Source organism: Leptopilina boulardi, unplaced genomic scaffold, assembly GCF_019393585.1.
Source record: "Leptopilina boulardi isolate dan_hultmark-lab unplaced genomic scaffold, ZJU_Lbou_2.1 LbouV2_370, whole genome shotgun sequence".
NCBI lineage: Eukaryota > Metazoa > Arthropoda > Insecta > Hymenoptera > Figitidae > Leptopilina > Leptopilina boulardi.
The window spans coordinates 326,165-343,486 of record NW_026137941.1 but is presented as its reverse complement, the minus strand read 5'-3'; the positions used below and the strand labels follow the sequence as shown (position 1 = coordinate 343,486).

The window sequence follows — 17,322 nt, the reverse complement described above, 5'->3', positions numbered from 1 at the left end:
GCGGGTCATTAATTAAATCTGGCGTAGCAGCCACTGTTCATCTTTCTTCCTTTTTCTCTCTCTCTCTCTCTCTCTCTCTCTCTCTCTCTCTCTCTAAAAATCTAACCATTACCTTTTCTCTCTCTCTCTCTATCTTCTCGATTTACTTTATATAAATATACACCAGTTATAAATAAATTGCGCCCTCTTTTCCTCGAACTTGATCTTCCTGCGAGGGCCTCATGTCGCATCTTGATTTTTCAAATTCCCCCGAGTTAATCCTTTTTTTTTTTATCGTCGTAATTATAAAATTCAAAGCCTAAAAATCAATTTTGTGAATTTCTTTTTGGCCTCATCGTTTTTTGTTTTTTCGTTTTGGAATTATTTATGTAGTAAAAAAAATGGAAAAATTAGATTAAAAATTATAATTGGAATTTTATTATTTCTCCTGGAAATGAATGCCCCATGCCGAGACACATATGATATTCTTGCATAAGAGAGAGAGTATGTGGATTTTATAAAAATAAATCGCATCCAGGACGATCTCTCCTTCGAATCTGGCAGACACGTGAGGCATCGTTAACAGCTGGCGGTCGTTCTCTTGTATCTATCCAACAGACTGATTTCGTTCAAATTCCTCCTCTTGTGTTAGGGGGGGGGGGTATATAGGGAATATAGAATTTCATTTACCGTAGTGACGATTTACAAAAATGTATTTTTAAAAATTTCAAATTGTTTGACGTGTCTGACTCTTCTCTCTTGAATTATTTCAAGACTCTTCACACACATATTTTGTCAGTTTACCAAAACGACACACGATACTAAAATATTCTTTCCCCCTTGATTTTCCTCAAAAACATTTTTTTTTTTTTTTTTTTTAGCAAAAGGACAATTTTTCCAGAATCTAAAAATAAATAAATTTAAACAATTGTTTTTTTTTTTTTTTTTTTAACGAAATAAGATAAAAAAATTTTATTAATCACGTTTCGAAAATGAGCGTATAATATTTCTTAACAGAAAAAAAATCTTTTTTATATCGATCGAATTTGATTAAATGATATACGGCATCGATAATGGGCTCAATTCCATTGCTCAGAGAGAGGATAATAAATTTATAACTGCCAAGATGAGAGCTCTTCAATATAAATCAGTAACGGTTTGAGAGAAAAAAAAATAAATAAATAATATGGGTTCAGTAGTGGTCGATATTTGAGCAATATCTTTGAATCTAAATCGACTGACCGCGCTAAACGATTTCAATTCCAATGTGGAACCACACACACACACACACGGCTCTCTTGGAACAATCTAGATTTATTTTATGTGACTGCAAGGGTTGGTACACATCACTCTCATTGTGAATCGTCGTTTATATATATACGTGGGAACACAACAGGGGTCCATGCAGAACGTTGTTGGTACTTGTGCTTTTTTTTCTTCTTCTTTTTATCATCTTTATTATATTACTTGTACGTGTCGATAAAAGTTGATTCACTCGAAATTCCAATGCTCATGAAAATTTATCGCTGAAATAACAAGTTTTCTTTCTTTAAGCGAGGATCAATATTTTTCCATACCGAAATTGTTGCTTTTTTGGTATTAAATCATTTTACTTTGTTGCATTTTTTTTTTTTACAAAAAATACTTTTTGTATTTTTCGTATTTGGAAATTGCAATACTTTTTGTAATTTTCGTATTTGGAAATTGCAATACTTTTTGTAATTTTCGTATTTGGAAATTGCAATACTTTTGGTAATTTTCGTATTTGGAAATTGCAATACTTTTTGTATTTTTCATATTTGAAAATTGCAAGAATATTCAAGGGGTGTTTTTTGATAAATTTAAATTTACGTTGTTGTATTTTTTTTGCAAAAATACTTTTTGTGTTTTTGTATTTTTTGTATCTGTAAATTGTAGTATTTTTTTATTTTTCATATTTGTAAATTACAAAAATTTTCAAGGGTTTTTTTTTATGACTTAAAAATTACTTTGTTGTATTTCTTTTCTTTTTTTTTACAAAAATATTTTTTTCTATTTTTCGTATTTGTAAATTGCAATAGTTTTTGTATTTTTCGTATTTGGAAATTGCAATACTTTTTGTATACATATTTCGTATTTGGAAATTGCAATACTTTTTGTATTTTTCATATTTGAAAATTGCAAGAATATTCAAGGGGTGTTTTTTGATAAATTTAAATTTACGTTGTTGTATCATTTTTTGCAAAAATACTTTTTGTGTTTTTGTATTTTTCGTATCTGTAAATTGCAGTACTTTTGTATTTTTCATATTTGTAAATTACAAAAATTTTCAAGGGTTTTTTTTATGAATTAAAAATGACTTTGTTGTATTTCTTTTCTTTTTTTACAAAAATACTTTTTTCTTTTTTTCGCATTTGTAAATTGCAATAGTTTTTGTATTTTTCGTATTTGGAAATTGCTAGTATTTTCAAGGGGTATTTTTTGATAATTATTTATTGCTAATTTTTTTAAAATAGTTTTTAAAATAATTTTTTGTTAGTATTTTTTTTTTTTAATGATAATTGTAGAAATTTATTTAAATATACATTTTAATTAATTTTTTTTTCTCTTATAGATCACAGCAGCGCAAATGAAATTAATTCCCCAGAGTTATAAATTCAAAAAAAAATTCTGAGATTGCAATAAACGCAAATTACTCAAGAGTAATGCTTCTAGTAAATCAATTTTTGCACGTGTTTCATTTTCAATTTCAAATCGATGACACGAGAGAATATTTATTATTGAAAACACTGATCTTTGTCTTTTCACACAATGAATTTAGTTATTAGAAAAAAAGGAAAATTTTTATTTCCCATAGATGTCAAAATAAGAAAATTTTGTATGTTTTCGTTTTTCTCCTGGCTTTCCTTTTTTTATATAGTTTTTATCATCACCCTCTTTTTTAAAATACAATCTCTTGACGTTCATAAATAGATTTCAGTGGTGAAGCTAAGGCTGTTTATTTATTTCTTCTTTCAATGTATATATATATACACACAAAACTCATGACGAAGAATTATGACAAGTTCTCACACCATAAAATTAAATTCTACTTTTTAGTTCATAAAATTTCACAATTTATTATGAATTCTTTTTTTTCAAATTCAGCGAAGATTTATATTTCTCTCTTTAAAAAATTAAAATCCTTTTTCTTTCAAAAAGAATAAAATTCTTGTTTCAAAAAATTAAATTAATTTTTCCTATAATGAAAATGTAAATTTCACGTTATCGGAAACTTTATATTGGTGACAATCGATGTATATATATATGTATATAATAATGTACATGCAAACGCATAATCGATAAGAATGTCTTTAAATGGGTGGCTTTTTGCTTGTTTAAACAATATATTATATAGTCAAAGGTGGTGCCAGGTAGATAACTTTCTTTTGTTATATATATTAGATTGTGTTGAAAATCGAGATTTTTACAAGGTAATTATTGTAATGATCTTTTTTACACCATTAGCAATTCTTAGCAGATAAAGTTTATTTTTTTTTTTTGCAAATTTTTTTCCTTGTAGAATTGTTATTTTTATACTTGTCACTTTGTTTAGTAAAAAGTTTTCTTTCTTTGTAAATTTTTTTTTAGATAGAAATCGAAAATGTTTTTGGTGGGGAGATAATATATACATCGATTTGAATTAATCAGCCGTATAATACGTTTGGTATTATGGTGTTCTTGTCGTTTTGAGAGACCACCTTCTGTGCACTATGGGGCCTCTTTGGTAGTTTGTCATATAGACACCCACGAGCCGCAAAAAAGGAAAAAGAACCCCGATGCTTTAGATAGAAAGAGAGAGAGAGGAACTTGATTTTCACCTTATCCATCATTCAATGATTAATGAAGACCAAAGGAAAATCTTTTTTGAATTCTCATTCGATAAAGGAAAAAATTCCCAATATTGAAAAATAACGATACGGGAACATAAATATTGTCTCAATTAAAAAATTTTCTTTTTTGTATTCTTTTTTTTTTAAATTGTCACCGATTAATCAAAATCGAGGTTTTTTTTTGAATTTATTTTTTTCTAAGAATAGTTCTACTTGAGTGGAAGAATTGTTTAAATGATAATTATCATGAAAAAAGCAATTTAAAAATTCCTCAAAACTTTATTACAATGACTTGTCTACTATAATTGAAAAAAATCTTACGCAACATGCAAATCACACACACAACTAGATTGTATAGGGTCTTTTATGTTTTTAGTTTGTAAATAATAATTACAAGTCAGGTGAATAGCAATTTTTTTTTTTCCTTAGAACATTGAAAATCTATTGAATAATGTTGATTTCTAATTTTTCTTTATAAAAAAAATCACGTTGGAGAATAAATTTTCATGATTTTCGAAGTTGAAGTTTTGTTATCGACTTTAATTTTGATGTCAATGATTGAATTACGTCTGGGATTGCAACAATGTTGGAATAAACATAAACCTAGAATATGGGTAGATATATATATATATATATATATATATATATATATATATATATAAATGCGTTTCTTAACACCTTTCCACGAATACAAACTGTCCTTGTTTTGGATCGTTAATTTTTTTTTTCTACTCGAGAAAGAGAGAGAGAGAGAGAAGGGATTGAACGATATTGAGAGGAGAAAAGATTTGTTCGTTTCAGTTATAAAGAAACGACGATAATTGCAAGATTTAAAGTCGTTGTATTGAGCCCGAAGCTGTTAGTGCGATGATTTATAAGCCGAACATTATGCATATGTAGAAGGTACGCGTTTTCTGTCTTGTCTTGCTTTGTTACGGCTGAGGCGCAACTATAAAAACAATCGAATAGAGTTGGTGATAAATCTTACACCTGGACATCGTTTTCATCTCTATTATAGATGAATTTTAGCCCTTTTTGCTTTCCTTGGAAATTGTAATAAAAAATTTCCGTCTTGAAAAAAAAAATGTTAATTCTACAAAAATTCTAAAAACGAATTAGATTTAACAAATTTAGAAATTAATTAATTTAGTAATAATTTTAGAAACTAAATTAAAATTCGTTAAAATAAAAATTTTGAACTACTTTTTTATGTGAAATTCATGCTTAATTTAAAAGTATCGAATTAATCAAAAAAAAATTTTTATATCAATTTAATACTTTTGACATTAATTTGATATTTTTATATTAAATGTGTATATAAATGTTTATATTGTATAATTGTTGAGTTTCTTTTTTTTTTTTTGTCCCAGATTTCTCGAGACATGTGTTTATAATGATAAGCTTATTGTATACGTGTAAAAAAAAGAGGTAGAAAAAAATCGTATAATCAGCTAACGAACTTCTTCAAACTCGAACGTAATCGTTTTTCAAATAAACGTGTGAAATTCTATGAAAAGCGCGCGCTCGCGATATATGACCGCGGCGCGCAAACCCAGATGATGAAGTGCGCGTGAGACGAGAGAGAGTCAAAAGAAAAATGAATAATTCTAAATTTAACAGAATTCGTATATGAGGGTGGTCCATATTTTGAAAAGTACTCATTTGTAAAGCTTAAAATCAACATATTTTGTTGTCCTCGGGGACAAATTGAAATTTGCAAAAAAAAGAGAGAGAGAGAGAAAAACAAAACACACGAAACTATGAAATTAAATTTATTGACAATGGAATTTTATCCAATTTTTTTATATTTTCTTTTTTTAATAAAAAAATTATTTTATTTTTTACAAATATTTTCTTTTATTTATTAATTTTTTTAATTTCATTTTTTATCCGTCTTTTTTACAATTAGTAAAAATTGAAATTTCCAATTATTAAGAGTGATAAAATTTAAATTTGATTTTTTTTTTTTGAAGATTGAAAACTGCCTGTCTGGAGATTTTTTTTCAACATCAGAGACCACTCCCTCTTGTTTGCACAGGGTGTTAATTTTACCTGGTGGTGTTTCCTAATGATAGGTCACGAGGAAAAAGTGACAAATGTCCTTTGTGTGTCACATTGCTTTTTTATACAAATTGCACCTTTATTTTATTGCTAAATTATGCAAAGAAGATTGGTGGTTCCCCCCCCCTCCCTTTTGAAAACAAGATAAATAATTAGACTTGAAAAATAATCATTATCATCCACTTGTGATTATGAGAAAAAATTTTTTTAAATAATATTTTCTGCCATTTTTTTCCAACTCTCAATTTTTCTTTCGATTTTCATGTTGAAAAAATGCCTTTTCTATAAATGGAATATAAATGGTTTTCAACTCCGGAAGCGTGATGATTTTCTTTAAAGTCTCGTGGGGAGGATAAAAGCCGCGCCCACTTGTTTGCTTGGGGTGACACTCTCTTACCTGAGTTCATATAATTCATACCAACGAACCCTAGATCTATTGATTTTTAATCAGAAAATACATATATCGATACAATATGACTTGATATTTTTTTAATTTTAATATTTATTTTATTTTTTTTATTAAATTAGATTTTATTTTATTCACCTGTCAATTTCCTCTCGGTTTATTTTTGTCTCCGGTTTATTTTTTCTTCAACTCAATCTAGACACCTACATTCGTCTGACACCCTCGAGAACAATAGTTGTTAGTCCGGATGTTGCCACCCGACATTCATCCATATAATTATTGAAATGAAGGAAGAGACGTGATTCGTTTTCAGTGAACATCGAATTATCAAATTATCAAATAAATTTTTTTAAAAAAAAATTAATTTTTGCCCGCACATTTGATATATCCGTTGAAAAAAAAATAAATATTGAAAGTATAATATTAAATAGTTTCGAGAAATGCTAATAAATAATTAACAAGTTACCGTGCGAAAAATGTTTTTGACGGAAATACAGAAATTAATGGATGATAAATATGCGGGCGATGCATAAAAAAAAAAAGAGTGGAGAATTTAAAAATAAAAAAAAAAAAAGGATGTAGGTTGGATGACAGGGCACATTAACGGTTTTATCAGTAAAAGGTGAGCGGACAGTCTCACGATGTAATTTCTATATAGATATAGCTCAATTATTATACACAAGAGCGTGAGAATATAACTTTCATTTTTTACAATTGAAAACTATTTTTTATTATCAAAAATCCAGGCAAAATTTAACAAAAATAAAATAAATTATAAAAAAAATTAATATAAATGCTAATTGTCATCAATATATAAAAAAACCGATGTTAAGGTTGAATATTAATGATAATATTAAATTATTACTAAATATTAAAATTACAATGCAAATTTAAATAGAATTTTATGAGCGAGCTTAATTTGTAGCTATTATTATTATTATTATTATTATTATTATTATTATTCGCAATGGAAAACTGGCGCGATTTACAAGGTTTTCTTTTCCACTGCTTTGGACAAAAAAAAAAATTAAAGCTATATAATTGCCCAACGATTATTTTTGTTATAATAATATATTTTTGTGCAAATATGAGCAAAGTTTTAGACGAAAATAATGCGTTTCCGTTGAACAAGGTTATGTTCTCTGTCCTTTTTAGCGCATTTGAATAATATGTGCCTTTTTTTTGCAGTCATAAAACACTACACTTATATGACATCCGTAGAATAATATAATGCAATTTTTTTTTCTTTTTTTTTTTTTTTTTTGATAAGGCGACACTTATCTCTTGGAAAAAAAAGTTATAAGCAAGTCGCCATTTTCCTAATTAATGTTTAATGTCTTGATATCTGTCCTCCTTCCACACAATTATACTCGAGAGTTGATAATCGCCTATCGAGCGACCTATAAATTTTCTATACAAAATGGCCGTTCACATGTAATTGTATTTTTTTTTTTTTTTTAATCGTTTAATAATAATGAATTGCTTTTAAAAATGGTAAGATTTTTTTTGTTGAAAATTAGAGATGAAATTCTAATGGTGTATTGTTTTTTTTTTTTTTTTGCAGTCACATCAAGAAGAAGATTTATCAGATCCAGATCTCCAGGATGAGGAAAGTGGTGAGGAACTTCCACAACAACCCCTTCAGGGTAACAATCATTCTTCACAGGAAGTTGGTTCAATTCCTGTTAGTACACCAACGCCAATGTCTCATTTAAATAGTCTCATGAATGCTCATCATCCACATTTTTTGTCGAAATTGAAAATGGAGGTAAGTTTTTGTAAAATTTAGAATATTTTTTTAGAATATTTATTTATATACTTTATAAGTTTTCTACTTATTTCTATGGAAAAACATGGAATTTTCATTTTGATTTATAAAATTATTGAAATTTATTTTTATTTAATTTCTTACCGCGTATTTATTTATTTATATTCTCAATATAATTACTTTTAATCAAATTTTAATTTAACCTAATTTGTATTTGTTCCAATTTTTATTTAATGGAATTTTCTATTAAGAAAATTTTTATTTAGCTAAAAGTTGGAATTGAACTTTTGGCTAAATTTTAATTTACCAAAAGTTTGCTTTTAAATTGTAAATTTAAGCAAATTTATTTTTTACCCTATTTTTCTCGTTTAGTGAAATTTTCTTATAAAAAAAATTTTATTTAACCAAATTTGCATCTAATTTTTTAATTTAATTCAATTTGATTTTGATAGAATTTTTATTTAATCGAATTTGTTTATTGACCAAATTTATATTTAACCAAATTTTTAATTTATTCAAATTTGATGGAATTTTTATTTAACCGAATTTTCTTTTGAATTAATTTTTATTTAACGTTAAATATATATTTATATGTATTTCACTTAATTTTATAATTTTAACAAAATTTTTAATTTAATCGAATTTGATGGAATTTTTATTTATTTGGATTTTTTTTCAAAGAATTTTTATTGGGCGGGATTTTAATTTAACAGAATTAACGAAAGAATTTGTATTTAATTGAATTTTTATTGAACCATATTTATATTTGTGAAAATTAATAATTTAATTCTTTTACATTGAACCGATAAAATTGATAAAATTGTAATTTAATCGAATTTCGCCGTAGATTAATTTTTCGATTTGTCATTTTTTTTTTTTTTCAAATCGGTTTTTGATTTATCTGGAAAATAATAAAATTTTAGAATTTTTGTAATAATTATAATTTTGAAGAAAAAGAAAAATGAATTAATTAATCAACTATTGGCTATTTGAAATTAATAAATTTTTGTTTTCTTTAAAGAATGATCTGGAAGCACTGAGTAATCAAAAAGGACTCGAGGCATTGCAAGCGGCATGCGGAAATGGTAATTTTAATTTGCCATTTTCATTTCCATTGCCACCGGCATTTTTACCACCGCATCATCATAGTCAAAATAGTCATTCACTGTCTGGGGGTGGAGGCAATGGTGACAGTGGCGGCGGCGGTGGTGGCGGCAATGCAATGACATCATCGGCAAGTTCACATTCTAGTGAATCGTCACAAAGTAGCGCTCGTAATGGAATTGAAACAACACGTGAACGTGACAGTAGTAATCATTCGCAAAATAATTCACAAGGAAATTCACATCAACAACAAACCAGCTGGAGCTTCGAGGAGCAGTTCAAACAGGTGCGTCAGGCAAGTAATTTTATAATATACACACACACAAATTTTACCTTTATTTTCTCTGCATGCATTTTTTTTTTTTTTTTTTTTGAACTCGGAAAACTTGATAACTGATAGTATTTATTTATTAAATATAATATTTGGTTATATTTGGTACACTTGAAATATTAAAATATTTTCATTAGATATTACAAATTTTTTTTTTTTTTTTTTATCATTTTCGAGATTAAAATTGCATTAGACATGCAAAAAATTTTTTTATTTTTAAATTTGAATTTAGTTAAAAATACAGCTGATAATATTGATTAATATGTGAATAATTGAAATATAAAAATAGTAATTATTCTGTGAATTAATTGAAATATAAAAAAAAACGTGGGCGTCGTTTTGTAAGGACCTCTTTTTGCCATAAAGGATTTTATAATTAGTGCCAAATGTGTTGGGTCTGTAATTAATGCGGAAATATTAATTGAGGAAGCTAATTATTATTTTTATATACACGAAACGTGAGATAATTACAGTTTGAGCTTCTTTTTAATGTCTGATGACGAACTCAAAGGGGGTGGTGCGAAAGAAAATAAAAAGAAAGAGAAAATATGGGGTTGGAATCGCAGACCATATATACGCGCGGCAGCCATCGCGTATAGTCTTGTTAACGCTTTTTGTCGTCATTTGGATTCACACATGCGCCAAAGCGCAGTTTCGGTTTTTTTTTTCATTTTTCTTTTTTTTTTTTTTTTACAAAGAGGGTGTGGTATTGGATTACCATTTAGATTGTTTGCCGCGCGCGTCGAACATTAAAACCGCAAAAGCTTCGTGTCGCGCACACCGAAGGTTAGTCTTCATTAATGAAACGACCTGAATCTCTCGCTTCGCGCAATATCCTAAATAAAAATTTACCGCCTGAAGATAAATTACTTTACTGCATTTTCCATATTATTATTGCAAAAAAAATCAATTTTTTTTTTAACAAAAATTTATTAAAAAGTCTTCAATAAAATTACGTTAATTCTTTGGACAAAATTTCTCAGAATTCGGATAATTTCAATTTAATGTGAAATTTATCTTATACTATTAGCAAATACCGTTGTAAATTTTTCAAACTGTTGTATAGTTAAAGAAAAATTCTTTTAAGTAGCCAATTTGCTTGTCAACAATTTTCCAAGTTTCCGTATAAAATATATGTTTCAGGAGAATTGCCCTATAATCGAATGAGATATATTTATTATACTCTAAATCCTCATATGACATATTCAATGATCGTGCGAACAAGTTTGAAAAAAATAAATAAAAGAGAGAGAAAAAAAAGAGAAAATAAAAAAAAGGAAGAAGGGGTTTAACACGGGAGAAGAGAAAACTATACCACCAAGGAGAAAAGATTAAAGACCCTGTAAGTACGCCCCCACGGAATGATGGATGCGATCCGTGAGACGCGAGTACCCCTCTTTCTTAAGTAGGTGGAGCTTTCCATTTTCATTCCTCTCCTTGTTTCTCCTCATCTCAAAAACATTAGCATCGTCTTTTTGCGTATATTTATATTATCCATATACTTGACTCTCGCGTCAAACGATCTTTTTTTTCACCTTTTTTCCTTCGCATCTAGATCGATAATATATATTTATGCGCGCGCGCGCGATGACTCTTTTTCGAAACGATAATTCATCATCGTAATTTGCACAGCGTGGGGAAAAAAAAAATTAGTTTTGTTTTAAAACGCAACTTCATTTTTAGAGGGAAACAAAAATTAATTTTTTTTTTCTAAAATATTAAATTATAATTACAATTTTTTTTTGCCGATTGCTTGATTATAATTAACTAATTGCTTGAAAATTAATTTTTCGGAGTAGATTTCGATTTAATTTCTAATTAATAATTATATTTCTCATTAATTTGATATTTAGTGGTAAGATCTGGGAAATTAGATTGTTGATAGGCGGAAAATTTTTTTCTGCTATTATTTAGTGTTTTTAAAATTATTCCAGATTAGAGAAAAAAATGTTCGACTGTTTGAATTTCAAAATTTTGAATTCTGTTAAAAAATTAAATAATTAAACATTTTTTCTCTCTTTTTTCATATTATAGAATATAAAACAACTATTTTTTTTTGAAGAATTGAAATAGCAAATCCAAATAGCATTTGACAAAATTAACTTTAAAACGAATTTTTACTTTACAGAATTTTTATTTCACTGAATTTCTGTTTATCCAACTTTTTATTTAAAAAAAAATTCTAATTTAACCGAATTTTAATTAAGCATAATTCTTATATTCAACATAATTTTAAGTAATACGAATTTTTAAATGTAAAAATTTCTAATTCACCGATTCTTTATTTATTCGAATTTTTTATTTACCCGAATTATTATTTAATAGAATGGAAATTTTTTTTATTTATTTGAAATTGCAAATGGTCAAAAAAAATATTTCGTTGCGATTTTTGAAATTGATTATAATAAAAAATAATCAATAAAATTGTGATTGGTAAATTTTAAAAACATAGCTTCGAATTCTGTCGATTATTATTTGTTCGGTCATTTGCAATTTCGACTAAATGAAAAATTTGCCATTTTAAGAATTTTATTAAATAAAAATTTGTACAATAAAAAAAATTTGGACAAATTATAATTCAGTGAATTGGAAATTTGAGCAATTAAAAATTCAAAGTACTTAAAATTGTATTAAATGAAAATTCGATTAAATTAAAATTTGGTTATAAATTAAACGAATTTTAATTAATGAAATTTCAATAAATGGAAAACTGTGCTCATTAATGAAAAATTATTAATTTTTAGAATCGCATTATTATAAAATGGAGGCAGATTTTGCGGGCGATTGATTCGATTTGGCATTCGCGAATTAACATGGCCAAGATTCGAAGTCTAGACACACACACATACACACTGTGATATTATATTATGATGATGGTATAACTCGCTGAGGATGAAAGTAACTCCGACAGGTTTATAGTCAGTTTGGTTATTGTCTTGAAATAGGGGTCCCAGGACTTGATGCATTCTGGTCCAGCCAGAAGGCAATCTCGAATATATATATATAAAAAAAATAAAACTATATGTGTTTGAGAAGCTCCTTTGCTTGTATCTCTCTTTCACTGTACCAACAAAGTAATGTACCCACACACATACTCTTTTCGTTGAACACACGCGGGATCTCGATTCTCGAACCAATATAATACTGTAGAACTATACTTTGCAGCCATTGTGAAATAACTCGTAAAACTGCAAATTGCCGGCTATTTCGTTCCCATATATGTGTGTACAGCGACCTCTTACATTCGCAGACTATATATATATATATATATATATATATACTTCCTCGAGAGGTTCTCGATATTAAAAATCCTGAAATTATTTGAAAATTAATTTCTTTCAATTTTGAGAATTTTAGTTGAAATTTCGATTCAATTTTTTTTGAGTTTGTGACTAGTTATCATTAATGCAAATATTCTCGCGGTGAAAAGGATCTATGCGAAGGGATGTTGGTTTTTTTTTTCTATTTTCATATTTGTGGTTGGATGGTTTTCTCACGTGGGTGGGTGGTTCTTTGTAATTTAGCGAGATCACTTTTTTTTCGCCAAGCTGTAAAGATCGACAGATAGGCCATTGTTCTCGTTTTTTTTTTTTTTTTTTTTTTTTCTTTTTCAAGGATTGAATATGGTGAAACGCCGTCTGTATCGACGTCTTATTGTCTTAAGAACCAGTTGATAAGAATCGTACTAATTTTTACAAAAATAGGGGAACACACACTGATTTCATCTCACTAATAAGATGATTGGTCTTCCTTCGGAAAATTGTATATCCTTTAGATTTTTTTTTTTTTTTAATTTCCCTGTGAAATTTTCCGAAAATTAGAATTTTTTTTTTTCTTAAAAAATGGTTACGATTTTTGTACATAGGGAAAAATGATCTATTTTGAAAAATTGTATAATTGGAGCGATTCGAAATTGATTATATGACAATTTTTAAACTTCCGATGAGCGCTATAACAATTGTGAGCAAAGACAATAGTTTTGTTTTTTTAATGGGCAAAAGAGACAATTATTGTTGAAGGTGTTCCGTGTACTTTGTTACAGTACAGTGGCAAAGTAACTCGTTACATTATGAACAATTTTGTAAGCAATCATTTTCTCTCTCTCTCTCTCTCTCGACCGGATGTGTCGATTTGGAGGCATACCACCGAGGAAAGAAAAAAAAAAAAAAAATTCTGTTTTACCTCTCCACCCATGATATACCCCTTGGAGTTTATGTCTCTCTGTATAATAAACTTATCGCGTGAATCGCAAAGAAGAACCAATTTTCAAGTACACGCCATACTCGCTAGGAGCAATATAATGTCTTCTTCTAAACTTTTTTTTCCCCCGGTTCTCGACGATATAACTTCTTTCTCTTAAATAGTTGAAACTCCATGTGTACATTGAATCTTTTTACTTGCTACTTAATTTCTTCATATATTATATCAAACTTTTATTTATTTCTTCAAGAAATTATTTATTTCTTCAAAAAATTATATATTTCTGCGAAATTATATTTATTTTTCGTCTTCAATTTTATATTTTAGCATTAATATTGTTTCAGTGACTTGAAATTTTTATTTTGAAATTTAAAATTGTTTCTTAAAACAATTTTTGAGTCAATTAAATTTTCTTTTAAATCCTATTTTATCAACGGAAGGGGTCGAAATAAAAATTAATTTTTCGTCTTCAATTATATTTTCGCATTAATATTTGTTTCAGTGACTTGAAATTTTTATTTTGAAATTTAAAATTGTTGAAACAATTTTTGAGTTAATTAAATTTTCTTTTAAATCCGATTTTATCAACGGGAAGGGGTCGAAATAAAAATTAATACAAATAAATATTTTTTTTTGATAATAGTCATTATTCGAATTAAATAAATTTCTTTTTTTTTGTAGGGTAGGGAAATTCAAATACAAAAAGGGGAATATTTCTCTCGGTTTTTTTTTTTTTTTTTTGCTCTAATATATCTATGGCTGATTCCCTACTTCAAAAGAAGCTCGTGTCTAATAAACAAGAACAGGGTTTTTATTGCCTGGCTTGCCTATTGCTTGGAATTTAACAACAGAACGAGGGTAAATGGTATCGAGGCGAGCAAGGCAATTCGAAATAGGCACGAGCTCGTTGAAAAGGGTTGCCATAGTATATATATATATATATACGAAAGACGAGCTCGTAATGGTTTCTAACGAGCGCGAGAGTTGAACGCGCGTAGGTAGCTAGATATATAATTGCTAATAGCTATATACGATTTACAGTCTTAAATAATTGGTCAAACATCATCAAAAATCCACCAATTGAGATACATAGTACAATTTTCAAAAAAAAAAAATGATTTAATTAGCCCTTACTCTTCTCCTTTTTTTTTGTATTTATTTATTTCCTTTTTGAAAAATAATGAAATAAGAATAATTCATGATTTTTTTTTTATTTAAGAATTTTTATAATTTATGTATATTTTTCAGATAAATAGATAAAGAAATGGAGAATTTTTAGTACAGTGATCAGAGGTGTGGAGAAATAAAAAAAAAAATAGAAAGAGAGAGAGAGAGAGAAAGGGAATTTGAGATGAGCGAAAAGAATGGTGTGAATTCAGATGAAGATCATTTTTTATTGACGCACTTTTGCGAGGCAAAACCGTATATCTTTTCTACCGATCGTAACGAGTGGTGCACTTTATTGCCGATTGCATTACAAATAAGGATGTACTGAATAACACTCGTTGCATCCATTAGTTCTTATTTCGACGTTATCTTAATTTTTTTCTGCCTCCTTCTTTTTTCTTCTTCTCTTCGAAAGGGAAAATTAATTTTTGAGAGTGAGAGAGTTGATAAACATTCCCTACGGTGTAAATTATCAATTCACATATACGGCTACTGTTTTCAACGTGCGCGCACTTATAAAAAGAAAGATGAAAATATATCGTTTCTTCCTTTTTTTTCGAGTATTTTTTTTTTTTTATAGGCTTCTCTTTATAGTAAAATAAAAATTATAAAATAAAAAATAAGTTCTAAATTTGAATTAGATTTATAAAATAGAAGTTTTTTTTTACCGTGAAAAATTGTAAAATAATAAATTTTGGTTTATTTGCATTTTGCCAATTAAAAAATATTAAGTATTGAAGGAGATTTTTCTTTACATAAATACAATGAATACGATATTAGAACAATATAAATTCCTTTCGATAAATTCTCAATAGAGAATATTTTTATTCCTGGGAGAAACAAGTTTTAAAAATGAATAATTTTTTTTTTTCGCCTTTTGATAATATAATATATGTTTTTGAAAATTTCATCTTTTTTTTTGGTTTAGTATTATTTCGTCGAATAAATTCTGTCACGTCTTTTAGCTGTGAATGAAAATAGGTCTTTGTATATGAAAAAATTACCGGAGATATGACTTCTTTGATACATACAAATTTATATATTCAAAAGAATATATCTTTATGCTTTTAAAATAACCAGAGTTCTCTAGTGAATTATAAATCCAAGTTTTTTTTTTTACTTTAAATAGAAGATTTAATTATTTCAAATATTAGTTTATTTATTATTAATTATTAATTATTAATTATTAATAATTATTTAATATTAATAACGAATATTATTAATTGATATAATTAATTAAAAATATTAATTAATATTAATAGTTAGTATTAATTAAAAATTCAATATTTTGTTTATAATTATTAATAGAAAAAAAATTGTTTCAGAAGGAGAATAAAATATTTTTGCGTCTTATTCGTAAAATTATTTATATATCTTGTCATTGAAAACAGAATCGAAAAAAAAGATGTCTTCATCGTTTATATTTATATGGGGCCAGGTTTTGAAAATAAGACGAATCTTAACTCTGCCATCGGTCGAGAATTATTATTTTGACCCCAGTTTGCATACGAAAAGACGTATTATACGTTGTGTCCGCTATTATAATGAATATTATCATCGTTTGAGATGGTTATAAGATGTTTTTTTCCTATACCTATATATTATATTTTCATATATATAAAGGCAAATGCAACATGCTTGACAAAACGAAGAGTTTTATCACAAACTCGAGGATTGGTCCATCATTTGAATTTCAATGAATCATGTGGGTGCAAGTGTGTCTCGTATATATATTTATTCATTTCTTCGTATATTTGTTATACATTTTTTTATTAATGTATTTTTCTGTGTTTTTTTTTCTCAAGAATAGTTTTTACCCCTTTTTTTCCCCTCACCCTTTTTATTTTCTCTCTCTCATTTTCTCTCTCTCTCTCTCTTTTCTAGAGCGACAATCAGAATCGCGAGAAGGTGATAAATGCTGTCATAGTTGTACCTGCATTCATGGCAATGACGACAAAAGTCCCCGCCAACAATGGAGGATTATCTCTGATCGTCTTTTGTTAAACGATTTTCCGTGACGTTTTAAATCATATATATAGTAGTATCTATCAGTCAAGTTCTTATATATATCTATTTCCAGATTCTGTATTCCTATCAACTCGCCGATTTTTCTTCTTATATAAAAAAATCTTCAATAAAGCCATTGACACTGTAAAGTGTCCTTTTCATAAACGACAGGTCACGCACCTTGATCGTATATATTTAACATCTAATTTCGAGAGAGAGAGAGAGAGAAAGAAAGATCATCGGTCATATATATTCTCTTGATATTCGTTATCCGTTTTTCTTCGCACATTAACTTTTTTTGTATTCGAAAATTATCGTTCCTTATTTAAAAGATCTTGGAAAATTATCATTTTTTTTTTTTTTTTTTATTCATAAGAAGATTTCTCGGGGAATTATTAAAAAAAAATCTTTGTGGGAATTTTATTTTCTGAATGATCTTGGGAAAATG

General features: G+C 27.4%; 1 protein-coding gene across 5 annotated transcripts in view; it reads left to right on the top strand.

Annotated features, from left to right (window-relative positions):
• Positions 1-17,322, top strand: part of LOC127287470 (protein dead ringer) — a 125,018-nt gene that overhangs the window by 39,178 nt on the left and 68,518 nt on the right. For 3 of the 5 annotated variants that reach the window (XM_051314413.1, XM_051314415.1, XM_051314410.1), the window contains exons 2-3: positions 7,862-8,065; positions 9,087-9,464. In XM_051314413.1, coding sequence (XP_051170370.1) covers positions 7,862-8,065; positions 9,087-9,464 — 582 coding nt within the window. The remainder of the gene's footprint in view (positions 1-7,861; positions 8,066-9,086; positions 9,465-17,322) is intronic. The other 2 variants (XM_051314414.1, XM_051314412.1) reach the window with 1 other exon arrangement.